Here is a 24,982-nt window from a genome sequence, read left to right on the forward strand (position 1 = left end):
CGCCTGCAACCAGTTGAGACTTTGTCAAAAGATGCATTGTGCGAAATTATGATACAAGCATTACTTTTTATGCATTTGCATGTGACATTGCAATACAAGCCCAAAATAGTCAGAGTTTGGGTTATGAAATTAGATACCTTGAAATATATCTATATCTATCTATATCTGTCTGTCTGTCTGTCTGTCTGTCTGTCTGTCTGTCTGTCTGTCTCTGTCTGTCTGTCTCTCTCTCTCTCTGTGTGTATATATATATATATATTTGTGTTACAACCCCTGGTATGCCCAAATATGGGAGGGAACTCACTACTCCCCCTTTCTGTCTATCAGCTCACTGCATGAGACCATCCAGGCAGAAAACCATATTTTTAATGTTGCCTTTATTTATTTATCAGCACAAATGCAACGTGTGTGTGTGTGTGTGTGTGTGTGTGTGTGTGTGTTATATATGCAAGTTGGGAAATAAAACAATGTACAACTTACAACAGTCCACTTAGTGACTGTTCAAAATTACAACAGCACTGAAAAAAGTGACTTATGACCATTTTTCACAGTTACAACACCCACGTTCATGTGATCAAAATTCAGATGCTTGGCAACTGGTTCATACTTATGACAATTGCTGAGTCCCATGGTCAGGTGATCCCCTTTTGCGACATTCTGACAAGCAAAGTCAATGGAAAAGCCAGATTCACTTAATAACCAGATTTCGAACTTATCAACTGCAGTAATTCACTTAACAACTGTGACAAGAAAGATTGTAAAATGGGGCAAAACTCACTTAACAAATGTTTCACTTAACAACATAAATGTTGGACTCAATTCTGATCATAAGTCGGGGACTACTTGTACAAATACTTAATTGACTGCCAGGTAATTAATCTGATTGCAAATCCTTCAGGATACCTAGTCTGTTGCAGTGTTATTCTGAAAAATAGCCCTATGGATTTCCCTATGTTGCTTTCTGTATTTATGCACATTTCTCCCTCATTCTGCCAAGCATGGCTTTTATCAATTGCTCAACATTTATACAATTTCTTCTCATAATGGTTAGAATTATTACTTCTCAGTCTATGCTATCCTGTCAAAAGGCCACTGAAATTCTTGGTACATTTTAGTAATCTCTGTTTGACCCAGAACTTGATTTCTTGCAAGCCATGAATAGGATCAGACACGAAGGTCATGTATTCATTTTCCATCTGACAGCTCCACTTTTCCATTCATGATGCCCTCCCCCCCCCCCGCCCCGCCACAAAGGAATTAAAATCTGAATAAAGTAGGTAGCAATTTCTACAAATATATCTACAGCTGAAAAATTTCTGCAGAAGGCCCCATGAGGCCTCAAGCAGTTTACCTCAGATCTAGATTTATTCTGCCTGCCTGCCCCTCCCCTGTCTCTCTGTGTATCGGGCAAACCGGTAGTGGCAGGGCCCGCCAGGACGCTTCTGCACATGCGCGCGTGTGAACCAGTGGTAAAAAAAAAATGGAAACTCACCTCTGTATATATGTGTGTTTGTGTGTATCTATATCTATCTCATGTCTGCCTGTCTATCTTCTATCTATCTATCTATCTATCATCTATCTATCTATCTATCTATCTATCTATCTATCTATCTATCTATCTATCTATCTATCTATCTATCTATCTCTATCTGTATCATCCATGTATCTTCTGTCTTACATTTCATTCAGGGTAAGGCAATATACATAGTGTTCCTTCTCTTATTTACTCTCAAAATGTATTTTACTACCTGTTCGCTTGTGTGCGCTTGTTCAACACTTCTACACATGCGGAGAAGCGTCTGGGTGGGTGGGCGGAACCTTCCGCTGCCGCCACCGGTTCGCCTGATCCAGGGCGAACTGGCAGAAATCCACCTCTGGTTGAACTTGAGGTACTGTATATAAAATCTGTTAAGCTTTGTTATCCATTACATTGGAAAGAAAGTAATGGGGCAATTACTTGGAGCATAAGCAACAGACACAGAATAGACTAGTAATAGCAAATTGCCTGTCACTACTGTATGCCAACTTGGCAACTGGAGAAAGTCTATCATCTAATAAATATCCCCAGGATTGTTTCAAGTAGAGGACAATGGACTTTCCATGGTAAACAGTGCCATCTTCAGGACATACCTAATTTCTTCAATATTTCTTCACTAATGCTAGAGATAATTCAAGGGCCTTTTTCACAAGAGAGGTGAAATATTTTAACTGTCATTTTACCATGTAAGGAGCAATACACACACACACACACACACACATACACACACACACAAACAAAATGGGTGGTATGTGTCTCTCTCAATGGCAAGTCCTCTACCAAGGCCTGGGAATTTGAGGGTTCTTGTAGCACTGCACTCTTCTGGAAAGAGCTCTGTTCCTGGGGTCTGTTGGGATCACTTCCCCAGTTTATGAGTGCTCCTACCACCATTAGGACAACTTTGGCCTTTACTTTCCATATCTCCTCTAGATCTTCCTTATTATTTAAACTGAACACTCAAAAGGGATTTGTTGTTTATAGTGAATGTACATACAGTAGTCACTCTCTGGAGAATTTCTCAACCTTGACAAGATGGATAGACTTCAATTCCCAGAATTCCCCAGCCAGGTCTAGACATGATTCAGATAGTTCAGGGTAACAAATCTCACCAGATGACATACCTTAAGAGAAAGGGACCTAGAGTGTGCAGCTGTTATATCCTACGGATGGGCAGAGATAATCAGAAATAAGTCCAGAAAATAGAGAGCCCTGTACCTTGAAGGACATTGTATTGTAATATCCAATAGTTTGAATTCACCTGGAAATAAATTGGTCACCAGTACAACTTGTAAAGTAGTAGTATTACATGGACACCTACACTCCTGCAATCTGGACCAACTATAGCTTTCAAGTGTTCTTCAAATGCACCCCCAAAAGCGCAAGGCAATAACCCAGATGAGAGGTTATCAAGTTTTGGGCGACAATGGGTAGGCCAGGAATGTGCACAGAACAGATTTATGAAAATCTGAACACAAGGTCCTCCAATATACGGCCACCATCTGCTGTTCAGTTAGGACTAGAACATCCATGGTGGTGGTGGTTTCCCCCAATTTATGCACTTGATTGCCTGGATCTCATTTACAATCAAAGATGGAAAATATCCAGATCAGATGGTCATGACTACATCCATTTGGCATTACTAATGTTGAATTTGACTCTATTCTTCCCTATCCAGACTCCCACAACCTTCAGGCCTTGACTCAGAATCTATATAAAAACAGTTCCAAATCTACAGCTTTTCTTCTGATTCTACAATTACAATGGGTTGTGAAAATATTTGTTAAGCAATGAATCTGGGATATAGACTGAGAATTTAAGTTAAAACCTGATCCCTAAACAGATTTACACAGGGATTCCCAATAACATACTTGCTGCCACTACATTATAAGGCTGGAATAATGTTGTCAATGTCTAAAGCGTTTCCATGACTACTATCAATTTTAGAAGGGAGGAGAATTCCATGCATACCTTCGGTCTCATATTTCTACAATCTAGTTGGAGAATATGATTTATGATGTAGGACAGAAGGGGGGGATTTAGGAGGGTAAAGTTCAAACGTAATAAAGCGAAAGTCAGTTTAGGCTCCACAGAAGTAATGCTAAGATGTTGATCCCAATAAATGAAGGGGTTTTGTTTGAACTCTGTCTCGAGGCTCGTAAATTAATTAGGTCATCTCTTGGGAACTTCAAAGTTGTCCAATGTAATGGTTTTGCTCTATGTATTGTAACGGTCCATTTGAGATCAGAAAGGAGTGAACCTTGTCTCTTTTACAGAGATAGTTGTACAATCTTGATTATAGCTTTGTTATAGAATTTGCCAGGAAAGAAACTAAATTCTTGTTACTTGGAATTCAAGGAATTACAAAATCACTTTATTAGTCCAGCTCAAGCAGTCTGAAATCCAAATTCAAGCAAAAAATGAAAAATGTGATGAATTTGTAAACTGAACACATGAATTTAAGCTGATACTTTTTAAATACAATGTATATGTTATCAGTCACTAATTAATTCTTGAAGTTTAGAACATAAAATATCAGAGTTGGAAGGGACCTTGGAGATATTCTAATCCAACCCCCTGTTCAAGCAGCAGATCCTATATCATTTCAGACAGGTGGCTGTCCAGTCTCCTCTTATAAACCTCCAGTGATGGAGTACCCACAACTTCTAAAGACAAGCTGTTTAGTGGTTGATTATTCTGCCAGGAAATTTCTCCTTAGTTTTAGGTTGGATCTCTCTTTGATGAGTTTCCATCCATTGTTTCTTGTCTTGTTTCGGGTGCTTTGGGAAATAGGTTGACCCCTTCTTGTGGCAGCCCTTCAAATATTGAAACATTGCTATCATGTCTCTCCTGGTTTCTTCTATACTAATTGCAGGTAAACCCTTTCAGCATAGGAGACAAGATTTAAATAAATCAGTATCCTTGTTTTACCAGTAAACAAAACATTTTATGCTTAAAATTTATAGAAAATGTAATTTCAAGATTGTTTACAACAGTGCAACAGTGAATATTCCTATTACTCTTAACTGCTAATCTGAAATCATCCAAGCCAATGTTTTCTGCACATTTGACCATTATTACTTAAATATCCAAAAGTTGAAGAGATAGTATTTTACAGTTTAAATTAATTGCGTTATTAATTACCCATAAAGTATAGTTACAGTTGTTATAAATTAAGTCTAACTCATGAATACAGAGGAGAAAAAACAGACTCAATTTTTATTTCAAATTGTTCTGTATTTCCTTTACAGGGAGTTCTCTATTTACAACCGCAATTGAATTCAAAATGTCCATAAGCCAGTTGTTAAATGAATTATATAGTTGTTAAGTGAATCTGGCTTATCCCATTGATTTTGCTTGTCAGAAGCAAGCCAAGAGAACAGCTGAGAACTTTACAAATGTTGATTATATGTCCCTTGGACAGTGCAACTGTCATAAATACGTGCCCGTTGCCAAGTGGCCAAATTTTGATCCCCTGACCATGGGGATGCTGCAGCGGTCATGTGAAAATTGGTCATAAGTCCCTTTTTTAAGTGCTGTTGTAACTTCAAACAGTCACTAAATGAATAGTTGTAAGTTGAGAACTACCTGTACTTGATCGGATTTCAGGATTTTTAAACAAATATGCAGATAAACCCACTGATTTAGATAACTTTGTTAATATTAACCTACTGCAGGTTAGGTTAATCATCAATACAGGCCTACAACCATCAATGTAGCTCTCCCAAAATTTATCATACAATTTTTATCAAGTCCTAAAGTGACACTGCAGCAGAGGGGAGAGTATATCACAGTTAGAGTACAAGCAGATACCACATTTGTAGGTAAGATGGTCCATCACAAGTGATGTCAATGGCATGTCAAGTTTAAAAATTGCTTTTACTTTATTCCTGTATGAATAATGAAGTTTCTTTTTACCACCACCGATATTCCTTAGGCTGAAATAAAACACATTATTTTATAGCAATAAATATTCTGGTTTCATTAAAGAGTAATTCTGGGTAATTGGGCACAGCAAATAGAGCTGTACATGTGGCCTTAATCCTCCTCTGAGTCACTTTCATCTCTCTTTGTTGGAACAGAGCACTTGATGGACGTCATCATCTGGTCTTGAATTTGTTTCCTGGGGTTCTCTTCCAGGTCTGTCTTAATGGCACCTGACTCAGAAATTTTCCATTCTAATTCTAAATGTAAGAGATAAACAACAGGGAGAAATGACACATTGTGAATGCCTTGTGAAGTTGGAAAGAAGAAAGTATCACCATGTTCCTTCTCCCTCTGAACAATTCCATCTGTTGTTTTCTTTTCCACTTTTACTATAGGGCTTAAGTTCTACACAAACTCCTTGAAGCAGCCTTCAGGACATTAACTGACATGCCACAGCTAGCCAAGAATGGACACTTCATCTCACCTCCTTTATCTTGTTTGTAATTTATTTGGAACTACGACTACTGTTTGGAATGGAGGGGGGCATCTTCTGTAGAGCTCATAAGACATAAACATCCAATTCCCTGCTTATTTCTTTACTGCAACAAAACAGACATTTTCCATGTAGCAGCAGGTTTTTATTGCACATGTTCACACTGGCTTACATCCCAGGAATGGAAGCAAGTCAAAAGTACAAGTTAATCAGATATCACACTGTTAACTCTGTGGGCAACCTAATCAGTCAATCTCATTTATGTTAGCTTAAAAGGAAAATTAGCATGATCTGGATTTTCTACTCAAGATTAGTTCTACAGATGTGATGATTAAAGTAACTAAAGAACTAGGGGGAGGAAGGGATAAGAGAACAAAATGAAGTAGATAATATTAAGAGGGGAGCACTCATTCCTATTTCTATGTTAGAAAAGTATGTTCATTTTGCTTGTATAATACAGTTTATCTAACACGTACTAGAAAAGGACTGATGTAATAGTCAAGGGTTTTCCTCCTACCCAAAAAAGCATTGGTTACATGCATCATACACAATTGCCAAGATGTGCCAAATATAAAAAGTCTTGCCTACTCTGCTGATGCAATCGGAGCTCCCGAAAAAAGGAAGCCAAACATTTTTTTTTTATTTAAGATTCATATCAATCAATTTTAAAAACTAGCACAGCATTTATCCATGCCAATTCAGCACAGCTTCAGTTGATAGGAAATGTAGGAACACATATACAGCAACTGGTAAAGCAGAAGGAAAGGAGTACCACTATCTCAAAAAACCAAAATCCCTTTTATTTAATAGATTTATTTTTTGCAACCTTAACTTTTTTGATATGGAGATTATTTAAGGAAAGAAAATAAGAATATACCGAAGTTTGGTGGCAGACTACTTTAATCAATTTTCTGTGCAGAAAATTATTCTGATTACTGCGAAATAGACACTCACCATCTCTTGTCAAATTCATGCCTCCAAATACCAGTGGCCCAATAAACTGGGCCTTGATGTCACCTTCCAAGTAGACAAAGATTGTGGGGAGGTTTCTATCAGGATAGTTGGGTATGCAAGTTGTAGAAATAGCTTTGACAAACTTGACATCCTGGAACTTCTTGGCAAGTCCACTTAAGTGTTGGTTTATCAAGGTACAGAGGGGAATACTACATTTGAAGAAAGAAAAACAAAGACCCATATGCAAAAGAAAGCAAATGTCCATAATGGGCAATATTCATGAATTGCAGCTACTGTTTACAAATAGAACTATATCTACAGGTGTCAGCAGACTGCCTATTAAAGTAGCCTTCAACTTACAATCACAATTGGGTCCAGAATTTCCATCGCTAAACAAGGTTTAGTGAGTCATACCCGATTTTACAACCTTTTTTGCCATTATAAAAAATGGCAGTTGCCAAACAAATTAATTTTGATCAAGGGACACTGTGACAGGGCTAATGTGAGGACTGGTTATAAGTTACTTTTTTCAATGCCATTGTAGTTTAGAATGATTGCTATATGAATGGTTGTAAGGTGAGAAGAAGGGAAGGGGATCTCTCATGTTGAATAGGAAACCATCCTCATTTCCACATGGTTAAGACTATTACAATGTTAAGCGGAAAACTCTATTGCAGCCTCTATTGATTTGCAACTGAACTAGGCATAAAAGGAGAAATTATACTTTTAATGCCTCTCCTTGGAAAGCAATTAGCAGCATGTGCCATACTGCAGCACAATGATCAGACCTACCAGAGAAAAATTATCCAGGAAGACAAAAAGCCTTGAAATGCTTGCTTACCCTTGCTTGTAAAGATGCAATATCACCCAGATATTTTCACCAGCTTTTGTAATTTCCTGAATATAATCCTGTCCCGAGATCTCCAAAACCTGTCCGAATTGATTCTTTGCTTGGGACATTTTCCATTCAGCTATTCTCTGTTGCCTGCACAAAATAAGGACCAAGAAAAGAAACATATACATATATAAATATTTTCTCTTTATAGACAAAAATGTTGAGTTATTCAGAATAGAGCCAGATTTCTCCAATCTGGGTCCTTCAGATGCCTGGGGCTGCTAATCCCAGAATTTCTGTCCAGAGTGATCATTCCTTGTTCAGACCATATTTAGCAAGAGATCTAATACGTAACATCGCAATAAAACTTTGACAATTTTAATGAATGCGGGGCAATGCTTTTATCCCAATATTACAAGCAAATATTTAAAAGACAACAAACTGTTTATAACTATCAGTAGTCCATTTATTCTCTGAAACTATGTTTGTTTTTACAATGGATGGTTAAACAAATCCCAGTAATCGGGCTTACCACTCACATTATGTCATAAACCAGGGGTGTCCAAACTTGGCAACTTTAAGACTTGTGGACTTCAACTCCCAGAATTCCCCAGCCAGCCAGCTGAAGTCCACAAGTCTTAAAGTTGCCAAGTTTGGACACCCCTGGTCATAAACCATGGTTCTTCCCCTTTATACATCAAAATATAAGGGAGATAAACGTTTTTGAGAGATTAAAACAAGGCATAAAGAGATATTAAGGGTAGTAAAGAAGGTGTGTGTGTAGAAGGATATTTAAAACTACTCTCCAGATGCAACTTGTCCCTAGATTCAGGGAAGTCTTCATCACCAACTGCAGTACATCCACTAATTTTGGCTCTAGTTTTTAATTGTTTAAATATCATCACTTAGATTCAGTAACCCCAAACTCTAAAAGAGAAAGATCAGATCTTATAGATTATAAGAGTCAGGAAGTTGTTTTATATACCAGTCATGTATTGTCCACTTTGACACAGGCTGTCCTAGGTATCTGACAGAGATACCTTACCTTTCTTATCATTCCAATACTAAACTTTATAAAATATGTATTACATACATTATACAATGTTGGCAGTTATGGACAAGTCTGGGCCCTTTAAAAAAGCTGAGCAAGTGCTTTGAAGAGCTAAAAAACTGGTACTCCCACTGATCCAGCTAAAGGATTTATGAACTGCACAGGCAAACATTTATCTCAATTCAATTACCTGTACTTATAAGTAAACTGCTAAAAGAGGATTATATCCAAGGAAGGGCACTATTGCAATACCCTCTAATTTATCTAATTCTCATTTTAATGATAACATTTCAATTACTTATTTGGAAATATAATTTCCCAGATAAAGTTGGCTACATAATTCATTTACTGGGGTTAGGTTTCTTCTTGAATGAATGCCAAAATCATAGTGTTTTATTGATTTAGAAGCAGAAGTTTCACATGCACCTTTTATAGAGCAAATGTTTTTTTTAATTCACTGTTACATTCATTTTGTCCCTTATAAGATCATTTATCATTATGTCAGGCACTGTCAAAGTGAACTGAAGGTTTATTGCACGTGCAAGATACCTGTGTCAGACCTGGAAGCCATCTTTTGCGCTGGGCCTTCAGGCCTGCCACAATTTCTACTCTGGGAAAATGGGAGATGGGATTATATGGAGTATGGGTGAAATATAGTCAAAATAACATTCTTTCTCAGAGAGTCAAGGACACCTTGCCCTGCAGCTGTGATAGTGTGACTGGGAGGCATCCCCAGTTTTGGATGATGCCTGATTGGATCATGTGACATGTGGGTGCTGGGCAGGGACTTGAACTTTCACTTGGGTGGGGAAAACCTGGAAACTTTCAGATTCGGGTTTTCCCAGATGTGCCAATATGACATCGCTAATAAAATGGAACTTTGAGAAACTCAAGCCTTGGAGTCTTCTTTTGTTGGGGGTGTTAATTGGAACCCTGAAAACCTGTTTATTTTTATGGGTTTGACTGGTTTAACTATAATATAAATTACTCTAATTTTTGAGTAATTCACTTAATTCATTTTTGTAAATTATAGATATCTTCTATAATATTTATTAATTTGATATGAATTTTCTACTTCTCTGTTCTAGCTATGACTCATTGGCATACATACGCAAGGCTATTTTGCTCAGTGCACGTAGAGACAGTAGGAATAATTTCCAAAGCAATCCACAATCCTTGTAAAAGATGTGGTTGTTTCACGAATTGGAAACAAGCTGTTTGCACACAATCCTATATATTGCCAACCATTCTTTTTTTCAAATGCTTTGTACAGACTTGAGTGCCAGTGATCCTACTCCTAGATTACACTTATGTAGGCACTGTTTCCGTGAATTTGTACATACAAGTAGTCCTCCTTTAGCAATAATTCAGACTGGCAACTTGGTAACTAATTGAGGCAGCCACTAAGTGAGACCACTACTGTACTTATAATCTAATTTTAGCTTCTTCTTCTTTTTTTTGCTGTATAGGCCCTCAAAGGTTACCTATATTCCAAGGATTGTTTCTAAAGTTACTTTTTCATTGTTGTTTTAAATGCAAATGGCTGCTTTGAGGCAGTCTGAAACAAGGACTACCAGCATACAAATGGTTATTTTATAAGTTATAGAAGAAGGCTTGACTTGGCTAAAATTGGAAAGTTTATCCAGAGTTCTTTACCATACCTCATAACATCAACAATAATTTCCAATTATAACTATATCTTTATTTATGGCACATTTAACAGAATAGTCTAACCCAGTGGTTCCCAAATTTTTTCAGTCCACCGCCCTCTTGGTGCTACAAACTGATCCTCAATGCCCCCCACCCAGTGGTGGAATTCAATTTTTTTACTACCGGTTCTGTGGGCGTGGCTTGGTGGGCGTGGCTGGAGGGGTCATGTGACTGGGTGGTTTGCACGACGGAAGGAAGATAGTAACAGTAAAATTCAAAACTGTAACAATTAATTGCACATTTATTCAAAATCCAATTTAAAAACAAATCTGATAGTCATTTATCAAGAACCTTAGTAACTAGTAACTTAGTAAACTCAGTAAAATTTAGTAACTACTTCGCTGTTGAGTAAATTCTTAATGTGATGGATGGGCGTGATGAAGTGATACCAGTTTCCCAATGTCTGGTTTTAAGTCACTTAGCAGGAGTCTTAAATCACCACATTCAGTAATCTGGAGTCCATTTCTTTGCTTAGAGAGAAGTTGGATGACCACACTGAAGCCACGTTCCACCAAATATGATGTTGGAAATGCAACAAGGAACTTCTTAATCACTGTCCATAGTGCAGGATAGCGATCAGAAATTTCTTTCTGTAACCAAAACTCTTGGTACAATTTCTTAAACTTTGGCTTCAGCTCAATGTCATTTTGCAGCTCTATGAGTTGTTCCTCCACTACCCCATCTTCCTCAGTATCTGAAAATGGATTTATCACCCAATCTTGAATTTCCATCAAAAGAAGATCTTGATATCGCTCAGACATATCTTTATGCAGCATGTCCAAATGGTCACAAAAAACTTGAAGATCATCATCTTGTATCCCACCTTTCTCTTCTAGCTCAGACAAGCTCGGAAATTGGTATAGCTCACGACGGCCTATATTGCACTTGAATAGTTAATTTTGAAATAAACGTAGAGATGACAGATTTGGCCTTAATAAGATTGACCTCATTTCCTTGCAACTGCAAATTCACTTCATTGAACTTTGCAAATAGTTCTGATAAATAAGCAATGTCATGCCTGATCTCTTTGAGTTCACCACTGAGCAAAGCATTCTTGTCTTCAAAAAATTCCACAACAGTGTCAAAAAGATTGTAAAAGCGTCTCTCACAGTTTCCTTTTGATAGCCAACAAACTTCTGTAGGAAGCAGCAAACGATCAAAATCTTCATCATTCTCAACACAGAGCTCTCTGAATAGTCGATCATTGAGAGCATGTACTTTAATTTTGTTAACTTCAGTAATAACAGTGTGTAATGACTTGTGCAAGCGATCACTGAGGGTTTTTGCAACCAGATGTTGGCGAGGAATGACACAGTGAATGGTAAAGACATTTGGCACTGCTTTTTTCAAGTAAGCAATGCACCCACGGTAGCGACCAGTCATTGATGGTCCTCCATCAGTTGCACAAGCTAGTATGTTGGTAAGTGGAATTTCCTTGTCTTTGAAAAACTGCTCAACAACATGAAATAGTGACTCCCTTAGTATCTGTTTTTAGTTGCCTTGCAAATAACAACTCTTGAGTCAAACTTTCATCTTTAATAAAGCGCACATAAGCAAGAAGCAAAGATTCATTGCCTGGCAAAGTTGATTCATCCAGCTGTAATGCAAAGTCTGTTGTCCGTAGTATTCTGCACAATACATCTTCCACATTCTCAGCCATTTCATCTATGCGTCTTTGCACTGAATTGTTCCTGAGGGGAATTGTCTTAATTATATCATGTGGTGACTTATGCAAAACAGTACTCAGAACCTCACTAATGGCTGGTAGGATGAGTTCTTCACCAATAGTATGTGGCTTTCCAGACTTAGCAATCAGCAATGAAATGTTGTATGATGCACGCAAACCATCAGTGTTTTGTTGGGAAGCATTGTAAGACAGTGTTGGGTGCTTTTGCAAGTTATCAATAAAGTGATTGAAAAAAAGTTAGGTTCTTGTCTGCCTTGTCAGGATGTGCCTTCTTCAAATGTTCATTCAGTCAGGAAGGCTTCATTGCCTCATTAGAAAATACTTTTTCACATAGTAGGCACCATGGTAGCTGCTGGTTTGATGGTGCTGGTATAAATCCATACTTCAGATATTCCACACTATATTGTCTACATTTCTTCTTTGATTTTTCTGCTTCTGCCATTTCTGCTCTGAAAATCAGAATAATTACAATATGTGTGTGTTCACATCTGGCTTAAGGCTTTGCTAAGGGAATAAATAAACCCTACCAACTCCCTGCCTGCCTTCTCTGTGCAAATAAACCATGGTGCTCTTTACTCTGCAGCAAAGCAAGGATTCTGAAGCATGATGAGATGATCAATTAAATAAAGTTTTGTTTTACAAAGTCATTGTGGGCACATTGTTTGCATTGGTGTAATTAAGAAAGCACCAACATTTGCTTGAATTATTTGATGAGATTATTGCATGGTACATAGGGATTCCCAATATGGAAAGTGAGAATGGGAACATTTTAACAGATCTATATGTTCTTGGGTTATAATTCTCACTAAAGAACCATGGGGATGGAAAGGGAAATATAGAAAATGGAGTCCAATCCCCTTCCTCAACAGATTGGAAGCAAAGAATAACTCCAGCAAAATGTAGCATTTTACCTCTTTGGGGAATCATTTTCTTTTTTTTAATTATTATTATATATATTTTTATTTTTCCCAATACAACTCATGCAAAGGCTCATCCACACATACATTACATTTTCCACACTTTTAACTTACATATTTGTGATTCCTTATAACTTCTTTAAGCTAAACATTTTTAGTACAAATCAATGCATTGACATATATATCACTAATGCAGTTTCCTATCTCTTCCATTGACATAATTAACACCTTTTCATAAGTAAAGTTCAGTTGTCTCTCTCTCACCTCTCTTCCTCCCTCTCTTCCCCTTCTCTCTCCATCTTTCTCCTTTCCTCTCTTCCTTTCTCCTCCTTCCTTCCCCCTTTCTCTCCCTATCTCCTTCCCACTCTTTCTTACTCTCCTCTCTCCATCTTTCTCTCACTTTCTTTCTCCCTCCTCCCCTCTCTCACTTCTTTCCTCTTTCCCTCTCACTTCCTTCCTCCTTTTCTTCCTCTCTCTCTCTGCCTTCCTCCCTTCCTCTCTCCTTCTCTTTCTCTCCTCCCTCTCTGCCTTCCTCCCTCCCTCCCTCTCTCCTCCTCTCCTTGTGAAAAAAGAAATAGCGTGGCAAAAAAGAAAAACTTTTTCCCCTCCTCCTGGCTGTTCTGTTGCCCCCCTCCCCCGTCCTGCATTTTAAACTGAATGCTAGGCTCAGCTCTGCAGGGGAGAGCCCAGACGGAGGGAAATAGCTTGGGAAAAGAACAGATACCTTGGCTGGGGCGTGGGGGAGGTAGCTAGAATAGAAGCAAAGGAAGACAGAGATCTGCTGGGTTGTGTGGTTGAGATAAGTGAGGGAACCAGGGAGCAGCAGCAGCAGCACCTATGCCTCTAGGCAGGCGAGGTACGAAAAGGAGTGAGTGGGAGGGGCTGGAGGTGAGGGCGGAGCCAGTCAGTGGTGCATTTTACTGGTTCTCCGAACTGCCCATAATTTGTCCTACCGTTCAGAACCGGTCAGAACCAGCTGAATTTCACCCCTGCCGGAAGTGCTCAGCTGACAACAGAGTCCCAGGCAGAATTGCACCCTGAGAGGGGGCCACCTCCAGCACTCCCCTGCCGCCCCCCTTGCCTTTTAGCGCCCCGCTAAGTCATCCCACCTCCCCCACAGGGGTGGTACCGCTCACTTTGGGAACTACTGGTCTAACCTGTACATTTCTATAGCACGTTCATCCTCCTCATTGAATTCATCTTCATTTTCTTCAAGTTCCTCCAGAGTCATATCGTCATAGGTCTTAACTGATATGGAAGAAATACAGGATCATCAGTACAAACAAGAGTTTGGTAACTCTTACCAAGGACAAATTTCAGACTATAGAGAATACAGAATTACACACAGAGGTGGTATTCAGCAGGTTCTGACCATTTCTGGAGAACCATTAGCAGAAATTTTGAGTAGTTCGAAGAACTGGTAAATACCACCTCTGACTGGCCCCGCCCCCATCTATTCTCTGTTTCCCAAGTCCCAGCTGATGGGGAGGAAATGGGGATTTTGCAGTAACTTTCCCCTGGGGTGGGGAAGGAGTGGAAATTTTTACAGTATCCTTCTCCTGGTAGTAAATTTTTTTTGAATCCCACCACTAATTACACACGAAGATCTCTTTTGAATATGAATCATATAAATTATATGAATAGAAGCCCTTTAAAGACAGCTTGCATGTTATGTTGACAAAAATTTTGCTCTGGACACCGTTGTGTTGGCAGAAATAAATAACAGTCCTCTTTGTGAGTTTGTCCCTTAGCCAGCATAATCTTGCATTCTTCCTGTACCATCTGTTGCTCTCTCAACTTCTGCAAAAAGCCCTAAAGGAGAATTTTATTTCTCTGTTATTGAGTGCACTTTAGAGTTCATACCATCCAAGATTCTGATTTAACACGGGCCCAGATGGTAGGAACATTATTTGATTTCAGAAAGTCAGAAAGCACAAGGGATAGGGCAGGAGGAGTGGACGCACTGTACGTCATCTTATCTTATATATTTCATCCTTATCTTTCTAATATTTTCTTACTTAAATTGGTTTAAGTGAAAGCCACCAACTGAATCCAATAAAAAACAGAAATATTAACCAATAGTTTAAATAAGAAAAAAATGGCTTAAAGGCTTTTAAGAATGTAAATAGTTGTGCCAGGCTCATCTCAGCAAGGGAGGCAGTCCAAAAACTGGGGAGGTAACAGATGAGGATCAATTTCAATATCCTTCCAGGTGAGCTTATAGTTGAAACTCATTAAGAAACTTTGCAGTAGGATAGTGTAGAACAGAGGTGTCAAATGAGCGGCCCCTGGGTCGGATGCGTCACATGGCCTGCCCCCGCCAGGTTTAATGGAGGGGGAAAAAGTCCAGATACGTCATATGACGACACCAGGATGACACGAGTTTGACACCCGTGGTGTAGAGCAACTACACTTGGCAACTTTAAGACCCGTGGACTTGTTGGTTTGGGAATTCTGGCAGTTGAAGTCCATGGGTTTTAAAGTTGCTAAAGCTGGGAAATCCTAATGCTGACCATGCTGTGAAAATGATGGTTTGTTAAATTAGGCACAGTTCTCTCCACTAGGTGTTCATGTATCAAACTTGTTGCAAAAGGAAAAGTGAATCACTTCTACACAGACTTGAACCTAATTGTTATTGCCCTCAGAATGATGCCATCTCATTAACTTTGCTCCTGCAACTAACTTGCTGGGAGTATTCATTTGCTACAAGGCTACTGCTCCAACTGAGCCAATTCTTATTTTAGGCAGCAATCATCTGCTTCTTTTTTAAATGACGTTTAATAAGAAAGGCAATTATAATCCTTGCCAAGGGGGATAATCTTGCTCAATAAAAGAATTTTCAACTCTGAAAAGAGCACCCCATGAATCAAGCAAATGGGTTCAAAAACAATAATCTTACTGCTGATCACATACTAAGGCCATCTCTCCAGTCCTATGAACAACCTTACCAGTTATATTAGTTGATCTAAGTCAACTTTCCTAAATATGTTACTCTCCTTAGTTTGAAACAGGCCAAGTTTGGAAATTTGGGGCATTCTATAATGGTGGTAGATGAATGAATACCACAGTCCTGTGCTAACCGTCCCCTTGGTTTATATTTTCTATTTAATTCTAATTAATTTTCATTGTTCTTATATTTATCTTTTTATCATTTTGCAAGCCACCCAGAGTTGCTCCAAGAGTGAGATGGGTGGCATATAAATTGAATGAATGAATGAATGAAATGAATGAGTGAATGAATGAATCAATCAATCAATCAATGAGCAGGCAAGAATACCCTTTACAACTAAGAGAATCTCTGGAATTCTTGATTAATCATTAGTGTTGACCTAGGGGCATGTTTTTAAGATTGCTATGACTTTTAGAAAACTATGCAGTTTGTAGCTATCAGTCAAAGAGTATTGTTTACAAAACTAATTCTTATTTATTTTGTTGCTTTACAAAACAATACCCTTTCCCTGACTTTCTATAGGGCCGGGATGGCGAACCTATGGCACCCGTGCCACAGGTGGCATGCGGAGCCATTTGTCAGGGCACGCGAGGCGTTGCCCTGTCAGCTGGCCAGCACGCATGTACGCGCTGACCAGCTGACTTTAGTCTTTTTTGGAGGCCATTTTTCACCCTCCAAGGCGCCAGAGCTTTATAGGAGCCTGGGGAGGGCGAAAACAGCCTCCCCCACCCTCCTGGAGGCCCTCCGGAGGCTGCAGGAGCTTCCCTGAAGCCTCTGGAGTGCAAAAAACGGCCCTACGGGCAAACCGGAAGTTCAAAATATAGAAGCCTTCCCTGAAGGTTCCAGAGGATGAAAAGCCACCCTACAAGCAAACCGGAAGTCACTTCCAGTTTGCTCATAGGGTCCTTTTTTGTCCTCCGGAGCCTTCAGGCAGGCCTTCTGAAGGTCTCTGAAGCCTCCGGAGGACTAAAAACGGCTCTACGGACAAACCAGAAGTGACTTCCGGTTTGCTTGTAGGGTAGCTTTTCATCCTCTGGAGCCTTCAGGGAAGGCTTCTATATTTTGAGGTGATAAATAACCCAGCAACCTGGGTAATAGTAGTTTCATATTAATTCAGCATTCTAAACTAGACTACTTACCAACTGATTGTTGCTGGAGGATCTGCTGCTCCTTTTCTTCTTCCGCCTGTTCTTGCTCTTTCAGCTTTTCTTTGGGAGGAAGAATGCCTTTTTTACGCAAAATGTCATTCCATTCTGTATCTGCATTAGGATCCTAGAACATAAAATGATAAGAGCACCATCATCATATGCCAACATGACAATCTTATTCCACCTCCCTACATATTAAGACTGTACCAACTTTACTACAAAGTTTGAAGATTCCTTTGAAAAATATTGTCAGGTCTGTAGTTATGTTTCTTTTAGGATCTTTGGCCTGCCACACTTTCTATTATTTTCCTATGCTGTTTCATTAGTGTAGTAGTTGGGAGGGGGGAATAGAAAGGAGTAGGATTGTGGAATGTATTGTTCTGATTCTTTCTAGAAGCTCAAGGTCATCTTTTGTCTCCGCACCTCGACACCTGACCAGAAGCAGAGGGGTATAGATGCCAGCGTGGAAGATGATGATTGGAACATGTGATGGGATTATGGGTGTGGGGATAGATCATGATCTTTCAACTGGGTGGAATTCCAGGAAGAGAATCAGAGTTGGAATTCCATAGCACAATGCCAACATGTCTGTCTTATTAAATTGGAACTTTAAGGAAAGTTTTGCCTTTGATTCTGATTTAATTCTGCATGATATTTGGAACGCTGACAAATATAGTGGATTACTGAAGGAATACCAAACCCCATGACTACCACCCAATTTGCATGTCTGCACAGATATAGTGCATAGTTAATGAAATATTTCAGCTAATCCTATAGTTCTCTTTAAAGAGAGACAATTAAGGGAGAAAATTCAGTTGAACCCAAGGGACATTTTTTTGTATCAGAGTAAATATCCAATCCTGCTTCCATAAGAAAAAACCCACAGAAAAGCAACCAATAGCTAAAAATAATAAAACTGAAGTACAAATATATGCCTTAAGATATAAAAACAGCAATTATATTTCAACCAATAGTTAATACAAGTGTTTTTAGTAATATTTGCATACAGAAGAAAATAAAGACATGGCAATGTAACTGACCACATTGCCATTATGCCAATAAAATCATAATAGTGGCTAAAATGCATTAAGCATGGGAATCAAATAGCTTAATCATTTCATGCTGTTTCTTATGCAATCAAAAGACCAGCAGAAAGCTAACACATGCTCTCCTTGATGGGCAAAATTCAATAAAGTAAAATTCAAGTGGTAATACTGGAAGTACGGACTGTATGAAAACACACAAAAAAGAAAAAAGAACAGATCAATTCTGGGACATCCTTTTATGTAACAACAAGAGATGTACTTTGGCTTTTAAGAATTGACATTAAATAAATCTTTCTTGGACTTTCAACTATAATCAAGTGTGTTATCATAATAAAAGATGCTGGGATGAGATATTACATATGCAACAATAATGCCTGCCATCTCCCCGAGAGAGCTGCTCACAACCTCTGCCTGGAAAACCAGAGATGGTTAAATTGATTCCTTCATCCAAAGAAGAAAATATATTTAATTTTCTATTTGGAAATTGTTTCTGGATATTGTACTTGCATACTTGTTTTAACTATCCATTTTGTTGTATGATGCCCAAAGTCAATTTGTGAGATGGGCAGCTATATAAATTTGCTAAATAATAAATAATTTATCTTATGGCATTAAGAAACAGTACTGGGAATATTGGGGGAAGCCCTGTTGCTATCCTCTTTTCTTTAAAGCACATGTGCCAAACTCAATTGTGTCACATGGCGACACATTGTGATGTTTTTTTCCTTTGCAAGGCCAGGGTAAGTGTGGCCTGTGTGCGATGCATCCAGCCCGTGGGCCTCCAGTTTAACAGGTGTTTTAAAGGGTCATCATTTTACTAATTATACTTTGCAGCTTTAAAGTCATTATGTCGGATTAAAATTATATTACCCTGAGAGGACACAGTTGTTTGTGGGTTCAGGCACCCAATCCATCTTCTCTAATCAAGCAATCTACAGTCTGGCTACAATTTTCAGCTTTTCCCTTCCCTATCATTTACAACAGGAAGGCAGTTAAACGAAAACAAAACCAGACTTCATTCTTTCTACTCCTCCAAACACAGGAGCAATTATTGCAAGAACTTAGGAGAGTCCTAAGAATATACCCTAATAAAGGAGAGTGTTTGTAGCTCAGGTTGAAATGAGGGGTTCTTGGTGCCCTCTGAGCTTGGGTTGCTTGCTTGCAGACGTTTCATTATCCAAACTAGGTAACATCATCAGTGCGCTCACACTCTTGAATACATACTACTGTACACTCATCCTCGGCACCCGGAAAAGCGGTCTCGGAGCATGCGCTGAACGAACATTCAGCAAGGGAAAAGAAACACAGGCGAAGAGTCGCCACCACGTGTAGCTTCCTCCAGTGTTTCTCAAGCTTGGCCATTTGTAAATATGTGGACTTCAATTCCCAGGATTCCTCCAGGCTGGGCGAATGCTGGGAGTTGAAGTCCACATAGCCCCAGACTGCCAAACCTGAGAAATACAACGCTAAATTGACGCACCCATGAAGATTTATATCCAGCTAATCAATCCGGATTCCGGATTCTCACCTCCCTGGCGGCTAACCCTCCCTCGAAATCTCGCTCCTATTAGGCAGGCACTCGAGACTTTCCTCTTCTTCTTTCCTAATTTGGCTAACCTGCATTTTGGGGAAAGGTCTCTCGTTGCTGTTGCCGCCGCCGAAAGGCCCAGATCGCGGAGAATCGCCCACGCGCGTCCCGGCGGATCAGTGGGAGGAACCCAAGCGGGCGTTGCACACACGCTACTAACCCGCCCACTGTCCGTCCCGACGTCTCCTTATTAGGCTTGATCCGGGCATTTTTTGTTCCTGGCCTGGGCGGCGAAGTAGTCCGGCAGCATTTGTGCTGCTATACACAAGGAGGAGGAGGAGGAGGAGGGCGGGGGGCCTCTTGCAGTCGGAGGAGCTGTTTTTATGAGGCACTAAATCAGAAGTCTTCAAAGTTGGCCACTTTTAAGACTTGTGGACTTCAACTCCCAAAAATTCTGGGAGTTGAAGTCCACAAGTCTTAAAATGGCCAAGTTTGGGGACCTCTGCATTAAATGATGATATTCTAGAAAGTGTATTTAATGTCCACACGTTTTCTTAGTGCGCTTGTGTTCAGCAGGGAGACGGATTGATAAATCATAGACACGGTTCTCTTGCAGCTCAACTTTTTTTTTGGAGGGGGGGGGGACACCAGGAGGCATGGCGAGTTACTGGCTAATGTGTATTGTGCCAGCTATACCCATGCGTTATTTTATTTTATATGTTGATTTTTGGTTGAGAACGCCGTTAGGTCCATCTACAGTAAATACAGTAAAAATATAAATGCAAAATGAATACATACCAACAGAAACATGAACCCCGTTAAAAGAGAATATATGTAGCTCAGGGATGAACTGTGATTCTTAAACTTGGTGAGTTGCTTGCAGGCGTTTCATAATCTGATTTAGGTAACACCAGTGAACATTAGCACCTAGTTGGGTAATGTCTGCATGCAAACAAACTCAGCCCCTAGATTTGACTATTGATTATAAATTATATTGTGGTTGTAAAGGTAACTTTCCAAAGCAGGTTTCAAGGATCAGACAATTAGAAATAAAACATCCAGTAAATAGTACATTTAAAGATCTTTTTCCTATTAAGTAAGGACCTTGTGAATGGAGGAGAGTGGCTAATGAATGACCTGGGTGTTCAGCACACTTATTAATTCAGCACAAGAAATATGTCTTACTTTTTGGAAACTATGCTTACATTCTTTGGAAAGAATGCTTACAGGGCATTTTTACTAACTTAAAGCTAGATATATCTGCATCTCGTGTATTTCTAGCACATCAGATTTGGCCTTCAAGCTGGTTATGAATGTACAGTTGTGGTAAACATCTTGCTGACCATAAGTTTTCTATTGTAAGATGGGATTGTAGTTTTGTTGCCAAGGAAAAATCAGCACAATTACAATTAGTATTAATAGGGAAATAGATGCAGCTGCTTAAATCCACACTAATTATAAATAGAGGTATTTAAAAAGAGGCAGTATCTGCTTCAAGCAAGAAGGAAGTATTTGGCTGTATAAGGACACTATAGAGTAACATAAGCTGTGAGTAATTTTGGGTTTTTTTTTTAAAGTTATAAATACTGACTTTGGTTTTGGCTTGCTTAATATTATCTGACAAAATAAGAACATATAGTTAGCTTTATATTATAGAGAATGTTGATTTTAAAAAATAATATAACTAGATGTTTTATTTAAAACATTACAATATTGGCCAGAAACATTTAAACTGTTCTGTAGCAGTTATCTAATAGCAGATTTAAGTAATAAACATCTAATATTTTATATCTATACAAAGAAACCTGCTTTTTAGTATCCCATTTAATACATTGTGCTAAATGGTGGTTTATTCAATAAACTGTAATTAAATATAATCCACTGATAACACACACACACACACACACACACACACACACAGCCAATATGAAACAAACTGTATTGTGGATAATGATGATGAACCAAGATATTTCATAGTTTTATACAGAAGTAGCTACAAAGCATATTCCTAGAATATGTAATGGTTCCACTCTAAAACTGTATTGTATTTGCTGGGTTAAAGTTAAATCTTAATAATTTATTCTTGTTATACTGAACTGCAGTTGATGCCTTTTGTTATTCTGAAAATATTTGCCAGATTTTTCCAAACTGACTGAACCTGATAACATCAGTAGCAAAGCTGTTGCATTAACCATGATTATCTTCCAATGGAAAGATGGGGCTACTATTTAAAAAATGGTACTACTTTAACAGTCTTTTATAGAAATATGGTAACAGGACTTGTATTCTTACTTGTAGAATTCATGTTTAATGGCTAGTGCTTAAGTTTGTGAGCAGAATAGTCTTATTAAGCTCTGTTAAATTGCAGAGTTAAATTGAAGTAATGAAAGGTTGTCTTTGTTTATAGGAACAGAATGTCTGGGCGTGGCAAGAAACACCCAAAGCCTGCACTGCCTGCCAGAATCACCAAGACAAAAAAATGTGGCTTGCAGTTTCCTGTGGGCCGAATTCATCGGTTCTTAAAACAGGGCCATTATGCCGAAAGAGTAAGTCCAGGAGCCTCAGTGTACCTGGCCGCAGTCTTGGAATATCTGACTGCAGAGGTCATAGAATTATCTGGGAATGCTGCTCATCAGAACAAGAAGAGGAGGATTGGACCACGCCATATCCAGATGGCAATAAGGAATGATGAAGAGTTGAACAAGTTGTTTACAAATGTGACCATTCCTGAAGGAGGAGTTCTCCCCAACATCCAAGCCATTCTTCTTCCTAAGAAAACAACACTGCTGAAAGAAGCCACAGGGGATCCTCAGTCCCAGGAATTCTGAAATCTTCTACATCTTATCTTGCAAGAACAGACTCTGCTAAAAGGAAAAGACTGGAAATTGGTTCTGTTTGTAGCAGTTTCCACTAGTTATCCCCCACAGTCCTCAAAAGAGGAACAATGTCCACCTAGCTAATATAAATGGATTTTAGTCCTGGGGCAGAGAACTAATGGTGCATACCTTTCTATTTCCACACAGACTAAATATTAGTGATCATCATTTGTAGTGTTGTGGGAATCTTGTTGCAGAAAGCATAGATGATATCTTATGTTAACCTGGCTATCTTTCAGATATGTAATTCTTCAAACTCACAACTTAAGTGTTTTTTCCTGTTTTTTCAACAGTAAATAAAATGATTGGTATTGGCAAAACCATTCTTATATTCATCAAGGTTTTGCCCCCAGTTTGGCACTTTAAATTTATTTACTTGCATTAAGAATTATGATTGTGAAATAGAACTGAGTTACATTCTTTCTTGCATTTATAGTCTTGGTTTTTATGATATGGGGAACTTGTTAGCTTTTACTTCATGTACTTTTAGATGAGTTCCTCATTTCAGACGTTCGTCATTGAATTGATAAAAATTCTTCTTGACTGTTTGTTTCATCTAATACAAATCCTTTATGTAATGAATTCATAATTAAAAATGTACCTCACTTGCAAATGTGTCCCAAAAGGTTTATAACTCAAAAGCAGAGATCATGCTTTTTGTGGCAAAGCTCCCAAGTTGGATCTCCAGGACCCATTGTTAGCATTATCAACAATGCTGGTCTAAATGGATTAATAATTTCAAATTGTGCTGATCCATAATGTGGTTTGCTTGGTTCTGATTAAGTTTGTTGTATGAGTCCATCATGTATTTTTTTAAACAAACCATGGCTTGGTACTAAGTGAATGTTGGCAATAAAAGGCAGCTTCCTAATTCATGCTTCGTTGACATAGAACTAGCTGCATTTATCCACCTATGAGCAAGCATGCAGAAATGAAGAGATGAATGTTGAATCTGGCATTAAAAGTAAATGGAAGCATCTCATAATTACTTGATCTTCCTCAAATGATTTTAGTAACATTGGGTTGGCGATAACTGTGTAAATGTATTCTATAGATATTGAGTGCTTTCAAAATATTAATGAACTTCAAGTCACATTTGATGGCACAGCTGTCATAGTTTGGAAATTAATTATAGTATAAATATATTATATTCCTAGTACAATTTTAACCATGTGAGTTCACTCCAACGACACATAGTTGTTCCCAAATATACAGTATTTAAGGTTTCAAGTTTACTTTATACTTTATTTATTTGGTCGTGTGTGGTTAGACAAGGAATTTGTCTCTGATACAGAAGCATTCAGTATACTTGCAAAACAACAAGCTATAATACAACCAATAAAAGGGATAAATAATACTGCAGCCACACCCTATGGGTTAACATTATATATACATTAGGCCAAAAACTTAATAGCCACTGTTTTTTTCCAGCTGCAAGAATTAGCTGTCCAGCAATGAGATGGCATGAGAAAGAAATTGTCCCTGTGTCTAGTTTTGGCATAGAACGCCCTATAGTGCCATCTCAAGGGAAGGAGTTAAAACAGCTGTATGTAGATCCATACAACTTTAGTGTATATAGTGGGGAGAGAGATAAAAATAATTCAGTTTTGCTTTATCACCTATAACTTGCATTCCTATTTTGTTAAATTGTTAGGATTGCATTAGAAGCATTTGCCCTTGAAACCTATACGTTGTATATTCAGCGTATGGATCAGTGGTGGGTTCCGGATTCCGTTCCAACCGGTACAGTTAGAATGGCCCCAGCGTCAACCACATGGATGCATGCAGCATGCACGCACATGCGCATGGTGCGCACATGCGTCGTACTTGCCTGCGACGCTTCCGCAAGCTTCCATGACGTTCTAGCTGCTTGGCGGAGCATCGCGCAGGTACCATACGTGCCATGCATGTGCGCGGAAGTGCCAAGGCTTAAAGAACAGGTGAGCTCGGGCAGGCAGGTGGGCCCTCCGGAGCACCATACCGGAACGGTACCCAGTGCTCCGGGCAGGCTCCAGTACGCCCGTCCCATGGTGTACCGCCTGCAACCCACCACTGGTATGGATTACCTAGCTTGAAGTTTCTTGCAAGTAAATTCTGGAACCCCCAAAACCTTTTGTGACCTATCAGTAGAAACTAATAGAATATTTGATATTTATGCTAAATTTTATTTTTCATTTTTAGTATTTTTAACAAAATGCCGTTATTTGGTTAACTTAAAATTGTATTTCATAGCTAAATGCATTTTAAACAGGATACTTTTTCCAGCCATTGAAAATTAAACACATGTCACTTTGTTGTCAATATCAACCTGAAGCCACACAAGTCT

At 38.8% G+C, this 24,982-nt stretch overlaps 1 protein-coding gene across 3 annotated transcripts; it reads right to left on the reverse strand.

Annotated features, from left to right (window-relative positions):
• Window positions 1-3,886: 3,886 nt before the first annotated feature.
• On the reverse strand, window positions 3,887-20,934 carry PDCL3 (phosducin like 3). 3 transcript variants are annotated; one of them, XM_081949504.1, is made up of 6 exons: window positions 20,579-20,934; window positions 17,198-17,330; window positions 14,266-14,356; window positions 7,750-7,893; window positions 6,909-7,117; window positions 3,887-5,718 (listed from the first exon to the last, which is right to left on the reverse strand). In XM_081949504.1, the coding sequence occupies exons 1-6, from the start codon at window positions 20,588-20,590 to the stop codon at window positions 5,573-5,575; spliced, it is 735 nt and encodes a 244-aa protein (XP_081805630.1). In that variant the 5' UTR covers window positions 20,591-20,934; the 3' UTR covers window positions 3,887-5,572. The 3 variants fall into 3 exon arrangements, with proteins under 3 accessions (XP_081805630.1, XP_081805631.1, XP_081805629.1); XM_081949505.1 differs by lacking the exon at window positions 20,579-20,934 and adding an exon at window positions 19,870-20,001; XM_081949503.1 differs by lacking the exon at window positions 20,579-20,934 and adding an exon at window positions 19,477-19,629.
• Between the last annotated feature and the right edge of the window lie 4,048 nt (window positions 20,935-24,982).

The sequence above is a fragment of the Natrix helvetica genome (assembly GCF_964273705.1).
Source record: "Natrix helvetica genome assembly, chromosome: 3".
NCBI lineage: Eukaryota > Metazoa > Chordata > Lepidosauria > Squamata > Natricidae > Natrix > Natrix helvetica.

Coding starts and splice junctions, on each gene's coding strand:
- PDCL3 (XM_081949503.1), bottom strand. CDS start 19,614: ATGGCCAAGCTTGAGAAACACTGGAGGAAGCTACACGTGGTGGCGACT. Junction 7,118..7,749: donor TTGCATCTTTACAAGCAAGG/GTAAGCAAGCAT, acceptor CTTCAAATGTAG/TATTCCCCTCTGTACCTTGA. Junction 5,719..6,908: donor CATGAATTTGACAAGAGATG/GTGAGTGTCTAT, acceptor TCTTACATTTAG/AATTAGAATGGAAAATTTCT.